General features: G+C 31.5%; 1 protein-coding gene across 1 annotated transcript in view; it reads left to right on the top strand.

Annotated features, from left to right (window-relative positions):
- Window positions 1–184: 184 nt before the first annotated feature.
- LOC134699921 (uncharacterized) overlaps window positions 185–16,537 on the top strand; it is a 29,188-nt gene continuing 12,835 nt past the window's right edge. The window contains exons 1-5 of the mRNA XM_063561316.1: window positions 185–440; window positions 3,061–3,501; window positions 4,341–4,498; window positions 7,361–8,569; window positions 13,056–13,127. Coding sequence (XP_063417386.1) covers window positions 185–440; window positions 3,061–3,501; window positions 4,341–4,498; window positions 7,361–8,569; window positions 13,056–13,127 — 2,136 coding nt within the window. The remainder of the gene's footprint in view (window positions 441–3,060; window positions 3,502–4,340; window positions 4,499–7,360; window positions 8,570–13,055; window positions 13,128–16,537) is intronic.

Raw genomic sequence — 16,537 nt, 5'->3', positions numbered from 1 at the left:
CTCATGTAAAATAAGCAATACTCTTAAAGTCAATTGGTCCAAGTTATAACACAGTTATTTGGTTAATTAAAACTTCTAAAACTTACATAAAATGAAAACAGGCACTCAAAAGAATAGTTGTTATATATATAGATGAGTAAAGCTTTAATAAAAAACATTTATGAAAAATGCCGTTTTAGGTGATATGGTGCCAACTGAAATAAATGTAATGGCTGACAAAAGATCTATTGATTTGTACCTCAAATTACTCGAGTCAGGCTCTGAGAAAAAGAGAGACATACGTTTAGTAGTTGTTGGAAAAAAAGGTGCAGGAAAGACGTCATTGATTAGAAGATTGTTTGGTGAAGACATAACAGATGTAACCAGTACAAATGGAATAGAAATTCATAAAATTAAATGCAAAGCAATGTCTGATGATGGCGTGTGGAATAAGTTAGATGGTATGATGTTGATAATTAAAAAAATTGGTTTGTCCTTATCTGGTATATATACTGATCATAATGGTCTGATGGTATAGTCTTGAATATATCTATTGTTTTTTTGGTTTTTTTTTTTTTATTTCTGTAAAGTTTTGTTTTAAGACATTCCTGGCAGTCAGACAACGATTCATGTGACCTAAACCTCATCAAACCAAAGTACTGTGATACTTTAATTATTCCTGATAATATCTCTATTTCAGATGGGTCAAGACGTGCAATTCCTTTCAGGAATTTGATAGCCTTTTCTTGCATTTTATTCAGACTAGACATTTTAGTGTTTGCACTATTGTTAAAAGTTCATTTTACCCCTTAGCAAATTCCTTTGGATGTCAAAATTTACCCCCTTTTCATTTCTAACAACATTATCAAAGGACCCAATAAAGGAAGGATTTCTCTTAAATGGCCATTTTGTGCAAATTTAGTGTTTTTACCTAGACCACCTATTTATTTTCAACTCACCTGACCCATAGAACCATGTGCATATATCGTTTACAAGAATCTTCTTCACTGAAACTACTAGGTCAATCTGAATCAAACTTTACATCAACAATTTTTGTCTCGCCTGCAACTTATAGGTTGCTTTCTTGGTGATGGCTGGGGTGGAGGCATCAACAATTATTAAAATTTCTGCTTAAGTTAGTTTGATTGCAACTACTAATTAAGAAAGATCGTTGATATTTAATATTAAGTTGCATTATTATCAGTATATATCAGTTTGACAACTATCATAAGTGACAACGTTTTCTGCTAAGTAAGTTTGATAGTATCTACTTGTGATTGATCAATGTTAGTTTGTATGAAGTCGTATTACTATCAGTACATATCAGTTTGAAGACTTTTTTGAAGCTCTGTCGTCCAGTCACTTTGAATAAATTAGCAGTTCTCAATGTTAAGTTAGTTTGGAATAAATGTTTGATATGAACTTGTAATGTAAGACAATGATATTTTCTATAAAGTTGCATTACTATATCAGTACATCACAGTTTGAAGATCATGTTGATGCACTATCCTTTACCTTATGGTCCAGTAACTTTGAATTAATGTTGCTAAAGTGCAGGTGTCTTTTTCTAGGCGAGACATATCTCTCTGTCAACAGTTTAGTTTAGTTATTTACCGAAGCAACGATAGATAGACAGATACTTTTAACAGAAATAATTTCTACAAATTATTCATCATTGATATAGGAGTTATTGGCCTGGAAAGACAATGTTTACCTTTTGTTTTAGTATTTTCCAGAAAATGTGATAGTTATAGAGAGAAAATGCTCAAGGCATGTTGTAACATGCATTGATATACATAAAAAAAAATCAATTGATGACTGAAAGCTGATGATAAACGCTTAAATAGATAATCCAAGAAAGATCAAAACGTTGCAAAATGGGAAAATTTGTGAAACTGCTAAATTTTTAATACTGATAGTAAATATATAATATTTTTCAACGAAAATTTAAAAGGTGCCAAGTTTAATGCATTTTTTATTTTCTCTTAAACCATTTAGTTTTCTATGTTGTGTTTTCTTTCTTGTTGTTAGCCTTCTGTTGTTTTTTATTTGATTTTTGCACATTGTCATTTTGTTTTTTAATTTAGAAATTGCATATATCTTTGGTATCTTTCGCCGTGTATAACGCTTATTTTATACCTTTATCTTAAGCTTTTTTATACGCCCGTCAACATTTTTACGGGACGTATTATGGTATACAAATGTCCGGTGTCCGTCCGTCTGTCCGTCTGTCCGGCGTTAACATGTCGCACCGTAACTTGAGAACGACTTATCCAAATTTCATGAAACTTAATATAGTTGTTTCTTATGATGGTCAAATGATCTGTATATTTTTTGGTGAAAATAAGATTTAAACTTTTTGAGTTACGGCACTTTGTAACTAAAACAGGGGTGTGTTTTTTTCACATGTCGCACTGTATCTCAAAAACGATTTATGATTATTGCTTAAAACTTTACACATGTCTTTGTTATATTAATCTAAAGATCTATATACTTTTTGGTGATGATTCAAAATTTCATTTTTGAGTTATTGAGTATTTTGTAAAAAAGGGGGAGTTTTTTTTTACATGTTGTGCCGTATCTCAAAAACAATTTATGATTATGTCTTAAAACTTTACACTTCTTTGTTATATTAATCTAAAGATCTGTATACTTTTTGGTGATGATTTAAAACTTTATTTTGGAGTTATTGAGTATTTTGTTAAACAGGGGAGGTTTTTTTTACATGTCGCGCCTTATCTCAAAAATAATTTATGATTATTGCTTAAAACTTTACACACTTCTTTGTTATATTAATCTAAAGATCTGTATACTTTTTGGTTTTGATTCAAAATTTTATTTTAGTGATATTTAGTTTTTTGTAAAAAAAAACAGGGTTGGGGGTTTTACATGTCCCGCCGTGTCTCAAAAACAATATATGGTTATTGCTTAAAACTTTCTCAGAAACTATTTATGATTATTGCATAAAACTTCCACACAAGACGTCGGGCGTATCATGCGCTCATGGCGCAGCTGTTTATTCTCATTTCTTTTTACACAGTATATTAGACAAAAACTAATATTGTTATATTCTAATCATAGAAAACTATGAAGAAACTCAAGCAAGACTTTTTAAAGAATATATGGGAAAACTTCAGGACAAAAGAACAATTCAAGAACAAGTAGAATCCCACATAGCCATTAAGGACAACACACCAGTAACATCTGTTGATGAATCAAAGAAATCAGAGACAGCATCCAAGCAACCTAAAATAATAAAACCTCCAGAAGTAGCTGAACCTCAATCAGAACCTCATGTAACTCCCCAGCAGCCATCTGAACAAGCAGCAAGGGATTTCGAAACTATGCTAACCGCTAAGTCTAAGGTTGATGTACATGACAAAGAGGAGTATGCTACATTTTTGCTATGGGATTTTGCGGGAGATGAAGAATTTTACCACACTCATCAAACCTTTCTGTCCCAATATGCAATGTATCTTGTTGTTACAAAACTCAATGAGGCTGATGACCCTAATGCACAAGGTAATATATCATATTGATCAATCATTAAGTTATAAAATGATAGTTCATTTTTTGTCTAAGTTTTAAAGATATATTTACCAAAATTCCTGTCCTCAAACAGACTGCAAAAGTTTGTCCCCCAGTCCTAAGTCAGGAATCTGATGTACAGTAGTTGTTGTTTGTTTATGTAAGTTATACGTGTTTCTCGTTTCTTGTTTGTTATATAGATTAAACCGTTGGTTTTCCCGTTTGAATGGTTTTACACTAGTAAATTTGGGGCCCTTTATAGCTTTTTGTTCGGTGTGAGCCAAGGCTCCGTGTTAAAGGCCGTATGTGACCTATAATGGTGTACTTTTATAAATTGTTATTTGGATGGAGAGTTGTCTCATTGGCACTCACACCACATCTTCCTATATCTATTAATAAATTATTTCATTTGTAATTATAAATTTTGTTAAATGTAATCTAGCTTCTGCATTATGGGCTGATATGTAAAGCCTTACTTAAGTGTCAAAGTGGTGGATTGTAATATGTATATTTGAAGGAGTAAAATGTGTATTTATCATTCATTTGATGATTTTATTTTATTTAAAATGGACATGATGTCACATGTGTGGTTCAGGTTCAAATTAATTACGTAACTAGTTGATGAATTTTTCGTAACTTAGAAATCTGTAGTACATGTATCATGTAATTCCTTCAGTTACTGTTTGTTACTTTGATTTGTCTCTTCCAAATCAGTTTACAGTATTTGTTTATCAGTAAACTATTGTCGCCTTAATTTGAAATAATAAATACTGGCAATCTTCATCACACTTGAATAAATGCTGATATAAGATCGTTGTACTTTGACTTTATAGCTTTATTCCGACTTTGGATTGACTCAATACATTGCTACAGTAGACTGGAAGAGAAAAATATTATATCTGATGACAAGACGACTATGTCAGGTGATCTTGATCCACCAATAGTTATTGTTGGCACATGGAAAGATGGTGTGACCTCAGAAGCAGACACGGTATATGATGTTTACACATTCGTATAAATTTAGACACATTGCTATTGTTTCATTTGTTTGATCTGCTCTTTATATGACCGCAATTTTTTTTTTGCGTTCGTATAATGCTATCATGTTGTGGTCGTCGTCCGAAGACACATTTGGTTTCTGGACAATAACTTTAGTTTTAAGTGAATGGATCTCTATGAAATTTTACCAGAAGGTTTAACAACAGGAAGTTTGGGATTGCTTTTGGGGGTTATGGTACAAACAGTTTAGGAATTAGGGGCCAAAAACAAGCATTTTTGTAGTTTCCGGACAATAACTTGTGTGTAAGTTTATGGATCTCTCTAAAATTGTACTACAAGGTTCCATACCACAAAGGGAAGACTTGGATTGGGGTAATTACTCCAAGGGGGGGGGGGGATTTTTTTTTCCATTTTTTTGGGGATAATTATTTTTTTTTCTTCCAAATTTTTAAAAAGCTTCAAGCAGAAATCTTCAATTGCACAGTATTGGGCAATAGCATGAAATCTTCAATAGCACAGTATTGCACAATGGCAAGAAATCTTCAATTGCACAGTATTGTGCAATAGCAAGAAATCTTCAATTGGTAGATATAAGAAGATGTGGTATGAGTACCAATGAGACAACTCTTCATCCAAGTCAAAATTTATAAAAGTAAACCATTTTTAGTACGGTCTTCAACACGGAGCCTTTGCTCACACTGAACAGCAAGCTATAAATTGAACAGTATTGCACAACAGCAATGTATTGCGCAATAGCAAGAAATCTTTAATTGAAAATAAATACAATTTTTTTAACCAATTTCAATGGGATTAATTTAAAGTCTTTAATTTTTGGGGGTTCTAACTTACTATTTGGATATTGGGCCCCATTTTTAAATTGGTCTACATTGAGGTCAAAAGGGTCCAAACTTAAACTTTGTTTGATTTCATCAAAAACTGAATTATTGCGGATGTATGATATGCTGAATCTTATTGTGCATTTAGATTTTTTATTTTAGACCCTGTTTTCAAATTAGTTTATATTAAGGTTTATAGGGTCCAAAATTAAACTTTGTTTGATTTCATCAAAAACTGAATTATTGCGGATGTATGATATGCTGAATCTTGTTGTGCATTTAGATTTTTTATTTTGGACCCTGTTTTCAAATTAGTTTATATTAAGGTTTATAGGGTCCAAAATTAAACTTTGTTTGATTTCACCTAAAATTAATTTTTGGGTGTTTTTTTATATGCTGAATCTAACCATATTGTTAGATTTTGGATATCAGACCATTCTAAAAATTAAATGTCCCATTTCAAATTTTTCAGATCTTTGACCACATTTATTTTGTGTCAGAAACCTATATTATGTCAAAAATTTGATTACAATCCAAATTCAGACAGTATCAAGCTTGAATATTGTGTCCAAACTTGACCCAACTGTTCAGGGTTTGACCTCTACGGTCGTATCAGGCTGCGCTCAGCGAAGCATTTTATTAAAGGATTATATTATTTTGTTTTTGAAGTGGAATCATACCAATATTATTTAGGAATTCTTTTTGTGCTTTTTTAAGGGTATAAAAAAAATTTTTGTATGAAGTGCAGAAGCAATAATCCTGGACCTGGATTTCCATAATAATGATTGCTAGGGATACTTATCTGTCTAGAAGGGTTCATCCGACCTTGCCACCATTTATATTTTTCATTGATCAATATTAAGTGATTGTTGTTTCGCCTATTTCTCAGATACTGACAGGAAAGATGTCATATGTGGATAGTATTATTATAAGATGTACATGTCCCTCTGGCAAGGTTCATATTTCCTTGGACACCCCTTTTCATGGACCTTGCGATAGTGTTAAGTTTATTCAATAAAAGACAATATGTATCCCTATAATTTAACCTTAAACTTAAAGACTTTTAACATAAAAATTCAATCATGATCCGTAAAGTTGGTAAGATATCACAGCTAGAGCACTCTTGTTAAATATACCTTCATGGAAATTAAATCCTTACACATAGTGTACGTAAATTACCTTTTTTTTACACACAGTGTACATAAATTATAGTATTTCACCTTAATTACACACAGGGTACATACATTATAGTATTTCACCTTAATTACACACAGTGTACATACATTATAGTATTTCACCTTAATTACACACAGTGTACATTCATTATAGTATTTCACCTTAATTACACACAAAGTACATAAATTATAGTATTTCACCTTAATTACACACAGTGTACATCAATCATAGTATTTCACCTTAATTACACACAGGGTACATAAATTGTAGTATTTCAACAAGATATAATATAACAGTATGTATTATTGTATTATTTTCATAATATTAATCTGCAATAACAGTTTTTATGCCCCCACCTACGATAGAAGAGGGCATTATGTTTTCTGGTCTGTGGGTCTGTTCGTTCGTCCCGCTTCAGGTTAAGGTTTTTGGTCAAGGTAGTTTTTGATGAAGCTGGAGTCCAATCAATTTGAAACTAAGTACACTTGTAGCTTATGATATGATCTTTCTAATTTTAAAGCCAAATTAGACTTATGACCCCAACTTTACGGTCCACTGAACATAAAGTTTTTGGTCAAGGTAGTTTTTGATGAAGTTGAAGTCTAATCAACTTGAAACTTAGTACACATGTCCCCTATGGTATGATCTGTTTAATTTTAATGCCAAATTAGATTTTTTACCAAATTTAACAGTCCATTGAACATGCAAAATGATAGTGCGAGTGGGGCATCCGTGTACTTTGGACACATTCTTGTTTCTAATATTCTTCTTTAAAAACTTAAACTGTTAAAGCAATAGAAAACCACACAAAATACCAAGAACCTAAATATTATGTTTTGTAGGTTGAGGAGGCATGCAGAGAAAGTTTGTTGGTGTACACCGAGAATCTGGCAGATGATGAACGTGGACATGTAAGGAGTGAATACTTTATTTCTAATAAAGAAGATGATCACAGTGTATTCCAGCAAATAAGACGAAACATTATAAACTTAGCCAGAGAAATGAGGGCATGGAACAAAGATTATCCGTTAAAATTTATACAACTGGAGCAACGACTTCAAGAAAAGAAGAAAGAGTTACCGATTATCACCTATCAGGAAATGAAGAACATTTCTTCTGTTACACCAAAGCCTTTAACTGAGAAAGAACTGATATTATTTCTAGAATTTCACCATGAACTCCGATCTTTAGTTTATTTCAAAGATCTCCCAGAGAATATTATTTTAGATACACAATGGTTGTCTGATGCTTTTAAATGTATAGTAACAGCAAGGAAATTTCAAGCTAGTACTAAAAATCAAATAAGGTGGAATGAATTTTATCATACAGGCAAATTAAATTATGACGTTTTAGAAGATATATTTAAAAAAGAGACACACATGTTGTATGAACATAAAGACTATATCCTGAATGTAATGGAGAAATTTGATATCATTATACGTCCAAACAAATCAGGTGCTGATGAAAATCCTTACTTTTATGTACCTTGTATGGTTAAAGCAGAACCTGAGCGTGACATTTATGAAATGTTTAATGTGCCAAAAGATATATGTAAAAGATCCACGTGGTTGTGTTTCAGATTTCGGTTTCTACCACCACATTTAATGAATCATTTGATAGCTTCACTGAGCAGGAAGTATACAGTTGCAGAAGTGATTGACAGTAAGAAGAAAAAAAGACAAATTGCTCTTTTTAAAGGCACTGCTGTCTTTGAGTTACAACATGAAACAACGAAATTAAGAAAATTACTTGTAATGACATGTCCAAATGTTATTCAGATTCAGGTTTGGGAATTTGGGGAAGACATTAAAAGCGGTTTGTACAAATACATTGCCGACTTTGTGACAGAGGAATTAAACACAATCATGCATACACGATTCAAGATGTCAAATGTAAAATTTGAGAAAAAGTGGGAATGTGGCCTTACTGAGCCAAAGTGTGTGACAGGATCAAACATATTCATGGAAGAGCCTACATATCAATGTGACACATGTCAAATTAAACACATGTTCATAGATGAATGGTCAGATCAACAAAATAAAGCACCATGGGTAAGTGTAATACATAAATACTTCATAGACACATAAAGGGGTGGTGGTCAATATGTCAAGTTCCACATACTTCCTGTTTGTTCCAAAATTATCGAATGACTCCTCAAGGAGTTATTGCCCTTAAAGGATTATTTATGTCCAGCCTTCGACTTCTGTCGCAGAAAACTCGACATAGGGATAGTGATCCGGCGGCGGCGGCGTTAGTTCACTTCTTAAAGCTTTATATTTTAGAAGTTGGAAGACCTGGATGCTTCATACTTTGTATATATATGCCATATGTTACGAAGTTTCCGTCTGTCACATTAGTGATATTGTTTGCCTTAAATTAATGGAGAATAAAGGCTTTTCCCCTGGAGACAAATCCCAATTTGAAAAAAAATGGCTTTAATTATTCTCAAGACAACTTTTTTCCCCAAACTGTGCAGTCTCAGTAGTAATTGTGCATGAATGTAAACTGAAAAACACTAATTTAAATATATTTTTCATGCCTAAAGTTACTACATGTATATGTGCAGATTTGAGGGTCTATTTATATATCATCACTGACAAAAAAGGGTCTTATTTTAAAGCAGGGTTTGACTCTTGAAATTGGGTCTATAAATTGAAGTTACAGTCAAATTCATGGTTTATTCTAAATTTCCCAATTTGGTGAAAATTACACATATTTTCCCAATAAAAAAGGGTAGAGGTAGTTTTTAATAACCCAACAATATCACTGCACATGTCCATTGTCCTTGACCTCATTTTCATGGGTCTGTTACTACTTGAAAAAAGTTAAGATTTTTTGTACTGTTAATTTCTCTCTTATTATGAGTAATAGGATAACTATATTTGATATGTGTGTACCTTGCAAGGTCCTCATGCCCATACGACAGTTTTTAATTGACCTCGACCCCATTTCAATGATCAGTAAACAAGGTTAAGTTTTGGTGGTCAAGTCCATATCTCAGATACTATTAAGCAATAGGTCAAGTATAGTTGATGTATGGAAGGATTGTAAGGTTAACATGTCCAACTTAGCAGGTGTCATTTTCATTGTTCAGTGGTCAAAGTTAAGTTTTTGAGTTTTGGTCTTTTTTCTAATACTATATGCAATAGGTCAACTGTATTTGGTGTATGGAAATTTTTTTTGATGTACATGTCAGTCTCGCAGGTTTTATTTGACCTTGACCTCATTTTCACGGTTCATTCCTCATTGTTAAGTTTTTGTGTTTTGGTCTGTTTTTCGTATATTGGTATCACGTCGTCAGCGTCGTCAGAAGACACATTTGGTTTCCGGACAATAACTTTAGTTTAAGTGTATGGATCTCTATGAAATTTAAACAAAAGGTTCAATACCACAAAAGGAAGGTTGGAATTGTTTTTGGGGGTGATGGTCCCAACCGTTTAGGAATTAGGGGCCAAAACAAGCATTTTTCTAGTTTCAGGACAATAACTTGTGTATAAGTATTTTGATTGCTCTGAATTGTACCACAAGGTTCAATACCACAAGTAGAAAGTTGGGATTCATTTTCGGGGTAATTGCCCAAACTGTTCAGGAATTAGGGGCCAAAAAGGGTCTAAAACAAGCATTTTTCTAGTTTTCACACAGTAACTTGTCTCTCAATTTGTACCACATTATACTAAACTATTTATTCTTAAACTATATGCAATAGGTCAACTATATTTGTTGTATGGAAGGATTGTAAGCTGTATGTGACTGCCTTGCTTGGTTCATATTACCTTGACCTCATTTCATGGTTCATTGGTCAATCTTTAGTTTTCTTGGTTAAGTCTGTTTCTTAAAAACTAGAAAAGGTGTTCATGTATTTCTCGTTTGGTTTATTTTCTTGGATCATGTAAAATTTTCAAATATATGTGAAATCGTATGTGATAGTTGTAGTAAAGCTTTATATTTAGGACTATCAACATAATATGAATGGTTAGTAAAGAAGGCGAGACATTTCAGCGTGTGCACTCTTGTTTGCTAATTTTCATGTTATTTGGCCTAGATATATATTAACTTAATCCATTTTAGATAGGTAGTATGAAAAAAGAAGATGTGGTATGATTGCCAATGAGACAGCTATCCACAAAAGACCAAAATGACACAAACATTAACAACTATAGGTCACCGTACGGTCTTCAACAATGAGCAAAGCCCATACCGCATAGTAGCTATAAAAGGCCCCGCTAAGACAATGTAAAACAATTCAAACGAGAAAACTAACGGCCTTATTTATGTAAAAAAATGAACGAAAAACAAATATGTAACACATAAACAAACGACAACCACTGAATTACAGGCTCCTGACTTGGGACAGGCACATACATAAATAATGTGGCGGGGTTAAACATGTTAGCGGGATCCCAACCCTCCCCCTATTTATTAGACACTGTTTAAGGCTAAAAAGTAATACAAGTTCTACAAAAATGCTAATATGACCGAATCAATTGGATGACTCCTTGAGAAGTTATTGGGTGCCCTTACTTGACAATTTTAAACTCATATTTAGTGTTTTTGCTTTTTATCTGAAAAGATATGATAAATAGATGGACACTGCAAACAGCAAAAAAAAATCAAATAGAATAATCTACAAAAATGTCATACAACCGAAACAATAAGGAGTTATACCAATATACGACAATATTTGTATATTTTTCGCGTCCCTTGTACAGTCAGGGGCATTACTTAAACAAGTAACAATTAAAATAACCTATACAAGTAATGTTGAAAACGAGGATATTCTAAATATTACTTATATAAGTAACTTTTCTGAATACTATTTTTATAGGCGTCCAATAATACAGATTTTACTAGCTTTAACAAATTTTCACAATCACAGTCATATGGTTATTTTTCTCAATAAATATAAAATCTAATCCTTCTGAACCACTAATTGTCTTGGGACTATTAAATTATCATTTTCCTTCAAAATCTTGATGGAAGACTGAAATAAATAGATAGAGACTAGTGAATTAATTAAGACTTGGAAGTTATTTATAGTTTGTAACTGAAGGAAATTACATGTTCTTTAAATAAGTGATATTACTATTTTTTTCAAAAATGTATAACATTATATTATATATAAACTTATTCAAGTAATATTTTTGTCATTATTTTTAAAGTGACCATATATCTTTATACTGCTCTCAAATCTAATAAATTCTTTATTTTATGATATAAGATGGTGTAAAAATTACTGGAAACTACATTTAGTCTATGCTTCTACTGAAATTTAAAATAACTCTATTAAGTAATTTTATGATTTTTACAAACAAAAGTTACTTATATAAGTAACTTAAAAAAATAACTTGTTTAAGTAACGCCCCTGACTGTTGTATACTTTTAAAAAAAATCGTCAATCAAAATCTCAGTTTTATATGACCTCTGAATTGTCAAATAATATTTACAAAATGATGTGTATGTGTATAACCATACATACAACTTTTATTAAACAAAACTAGAACACTCCTGCGACATCGCGGGTCCGTGACAGAATTAAAGTACCAAAGCCTTATTTTCAGCCTGGATTTTTAATATTCCAATTGTAATTTGATAAAGCTATGCTGATTATAATATGTTTCTGTTTGAATCCATCCTGATTTTCTTACTACAACCTGAATATCCTTGTAGAAATATTTTTTAGTCAATGATTGAATTAAGTAGTATCAATCCCTTATACAACAATGTATCTGTATCAAATTCGATCCGAAACATGTTAATTATTGGTAATATTAATTATATGGAAAACAAAAGGGCCTGGAATGGTGAAATTTTTAATCAACACCATTGTCCTATATTAGTTATATATAAAGTTGAATTCTTTGTTTCATTGTTTTTACGTCATGTCGGCTAACAAATTGGACCTCGTTATTTTAGTAGTATATATACATAAGCATGACATTAGCCATGTTAGCAGTGCATGGAGTATGTATCTAAAGTACAAATGTAGAATTATAAACAAAGGAAGATAGCTCAAATTCTAAATATTGCCTTTAGACATGCGAGAAATGTTATCAATTGATAAATACAAGTCAATGGTTGATTTTAAGTTTACACTAAAAACATTTGGCAATCTTCATTCTACAGTGCTCACAAGAAATTTTTTGTTTGCCTATTATCTTGAAATATTCAATGAAAGTCATAACATATTTACCACATAACACCAAGATAGAATATAAATCAGTTAAATACTAGTTAGAATAAAACAAATGTATTTAAAAGAATGTCAATATTTTAGCTAAAAGGAAAAGCGGCGGAAGATACCAAGCAGATATTAAAAACTCAAGTCATAAAAATCACACCTTTTTATATTCATATGTTTTGGTTCACATCAAGCCATTAAACATTTGAATCAAACTCCTCATATGAGATGTCAAAGTTTGCACAATGAACAAGATTACATGACATTGTATATATTGTTATATATTTCAATAAAGATCTAAAAGTTTTAGTAGAGTGATGGGCAATAAATAGGGCTAACTATTTTGTAAATTTCTTTAGCGGTCTCAGATGTCTGAAAAGGCCCAACATGTTCCAGTATCGAATCCTAGCATAGATAACAGCAGTCAAATCGTAAGTACATCCACATAGGTAACAATCTACTGTTAGAAACACACAACATGTACACAATGTATAAGCTAGCAGGTTTAAATATGATTAATATACATTATTTTAATATATACCTCAAGATTGGCTGGATAAAGAAGTTTTCATCCAATTTATATGGTAGTTGGCAATCATTGTTATTGAAAAGCCTGGAACAGTATGGTGGAGAAAGAGTATTGCATTTTCCAAAAAAAAAATCAGAGAAATCTCTGATAATCTTAGCAATCCTTTTTGGAAGGATGTATTTTTTAGCTTTCAATTGGAGCAAGGCCTGCTACCAATATTTCTGTTCAAGATATTTTGTCATTAGATATTTTAAATTTCGCACCTCTAGTAGATTTTCCGTACTTTATTCAGTGGCAGAGAAGGGGAGTGCAGTCTTTGTTTGACCTTATTAACTTAGAGACTAAGGATTTTTGTAATTTTGATCAGATAGGACCAAGACTTCAAACAAACAATTTTTTAAAGTATTATGGTCTCATTGCTAACATTCCAAAGTATATGAGAGAACATATTAAAGAAAACATTGCTCATGTAAATTTTGTAACTTTTAACTGTATTGATAATTTTTTGGAAAGATTATTGTGTAACAAAAAGGCAAAGTTTGTATACAAAGATCTTGTTGACAGAAATGTGCAACTGCCAACAGAAAAGTTCTTACAATGGGAGGAATTACTAGGTATTGAAATTGCAGATTGGTCAGACTATTATATTATTTTAAGAAAATCATGTAAAGACATTGAAAGACACTTATTTAAGAACTTTTCAATACAAATTTTTACACAGAATAATTGCAACTAATACTTTCTTGTTTAAAGTAAAACTTAAAGATTCAAAGCTCTGTACTTTTTGTAAGGTTTCTGATGAAACCATGAAGCATTTATTCTATGAATGTCCAATAACAAATTTTATATGGAAATCTTTTTTCACAAAAATTGAAAAGATATTTTGTGAACTTTGGCTTTTTTAACTTTTTTGGATTCGAGCGTCATTGATGAGTCTTTTGTAGACGAAACGCACGTCTGGCGTATATACAAAATTTAGTCCTGGTATCTATGATGAGTTTATTTACATTATTTAAGAAGCACATTTTTCTTGGTTTTCAAAATGAGAGTTTACTGTTGAATTTGATCATTATTATTGCAAAAAACTATATATACAAATGTAAATAATATGAAACCAAGTATTATAGGGCTATTAGCAAAAATAAGAAAATATCAGGAAAATGAACATTATCTAGCAAAGAAAAATGGTACCACACCTTATTTTCAAAAATTCTGGGCCCCAGTAGATTACATTTTTTACTGATTAGTCACCATTATTTTTTATTCAAATCATATAAAATAAAAAATGAAACTTACAGTTCATAAAGAGCAGATCTTTACAGAGATAACATTTTTCTTTACAATACACAAGTTGATATATGTTATGTTAATGCAAGTGCGAGAGTGTGTGTATGTGTGTGTGATTGTTTCTTTCCACTTTTTATTATAATGTTGATATTTAAATAATATATATTCACAGTAGAAGAAAAAAAATATAGTCAATTTTTTGTTGTATAGATATATATCAAACCCCTTAATACCATAGTCAGGTGATGATGTAAAGGGATTGTAAAAGCCTGACTACTGAAAAACAAATTAAAAAAAAATTAAAAAATAAGCTAGTATCATGGACATTTTTGTAATTTTGTATAACTAATATTAAATATAACCAAATGATGTAATAGAAAAACAAAAGATATGGCGTATCCCTCCATGACACAAAATCAGAACATGCACAGCAAAAAAACACACAAACAAAATCAATATTAATACCGATGAAATGGATATTCAAAGATCTAATTACAGTGTTGAATTGGTAACCTTTTAGCAAATTTTTTTATTTAAAGGATCGATAAGTTTACCCGGATCGTTTCAAACGTCAGGGCTCGGTAAACAACATCTCTCTAGAAATGAGGATGTACTATCCCATTTGAAATAAGTTTTCTACAGGTACAACCAAACTTCAAAACCAAATCTTTATATATATAGAAGAATGAAGTAAAGGTTTTAAGTAATTTGCAGTAACGAAATCCCTGACTTAATAATTTACCAGTATTATACATAGATTAAATTCATTGAAATCCAAAATGCTACAACGAACACGGACATAGCGAACGACTTGTGATATATAAACACCGTCAGATGATGACAAAGGAACATCACCTTCCAAAAAAGGACATTAAACAATAGGGAACAGAAAATCGTCCCTTTTTGTCTTAAATTTTATTGTAGAGTTCACTGTGTAAAACTGGAATATCTAAATCTAGGAAAGGACAGTTATTACTGTTTGTAGTTGATATATTTACAGTCAGTTCCTTTGGGTAAATTTCTGCAGTATATTTAGAAAATTCTTGATTATTTAACAATAAAATATCATCAATATAACGGTAAATTTTGTTGAATTTATCAAGTAAATGCAATTTAAGTGGGTCTTTACTGATTCATAACAGTACCAGAACAAGACTGCTATTAAAGGGGTGCAATTGGTGCCCATGGGAATACCTAAAACCTGTCGATAAACTTTATTGCCAAAACGTACATAAATATTATCAAGGAGAAACTTAACAGCTTTAATCTTGTCATCACAACTCCAGTAAAAGAGAGGCGAAAGATACCAGAGGGACATTCAAACTCAAGTCGAAAATAAACTGACAACGCCATTGCTTAAAAAGAAAAAGACCAACAGAGAAACAATAGTACACAAAACACAACATAAAAAACTAAAGACTAAGGTCACGAACCCCACATAAAACATTAAATATATCTAGCATATGTACCTTTCCTATTAGAGAAGAAGGCCTTAAATGAGTTGCAGCAAATATATTTGCATTCAGATTTACTAAACGACCATTTAACAAAATAGGAAAACTTTTGTTTGATAAGATTGTGTGGAAGTGTAGTGTAAAGAGTTGAAAAGTTAAAACTGTCAACAGAACAAAAGGACAATCAAAAGCACGTAATTTATCTAAAACATCCAAAGAATTATTTACACTCCAAAAATAGTTAATTCCACTTTTTATACGCCCGTTTACGGGACGTATTATGGTATACCGTTGTCCGTCTGTCCGTCCGTCGTCAACATGTCGGACATTAAGTCAAAAAACCTTTAACCGATTTGCCTAAAACTTAGGTGAATTGTTTATATCTATTGATGTGAGCTCCCTTTCGTTTTTTTATAAATTTTAGATTTTACATTTTCGAGTTATGGGGTTTTATTCATTTAAAAAGGGAGAGTTTCCAGTTTTCGGACAATAACTCAAGAATGCTTTCAATAACTTGCAAGAAATTGTGGTGAATTGTTTATATCTATTGACATGAGCTCCCTGTTAGGAT

The sequence above is a fragment of the Mytilus trossulus genome, unplaced genomic scaffold, assembly GCF_036588685.1.
Source record: "Mytilus trossulus isolate FHL-02 unplaced genomic scaffold, PNRI_Mtr1.1.1.hap1 h1tg000103l__unscaffolded, whole genome shotgun sequence".
NCBI classification, from domain to species: Eukaryota; Metazoa; Mollusca; class Bivalvia; order Mytilida; family Mytilidae; genus Mytilus; species Mytilus trossulus.
Note: the sequence above shows the minus strand (reverse complement) of the source record. Positions and strands in the feature narration are given on the sequence as shown.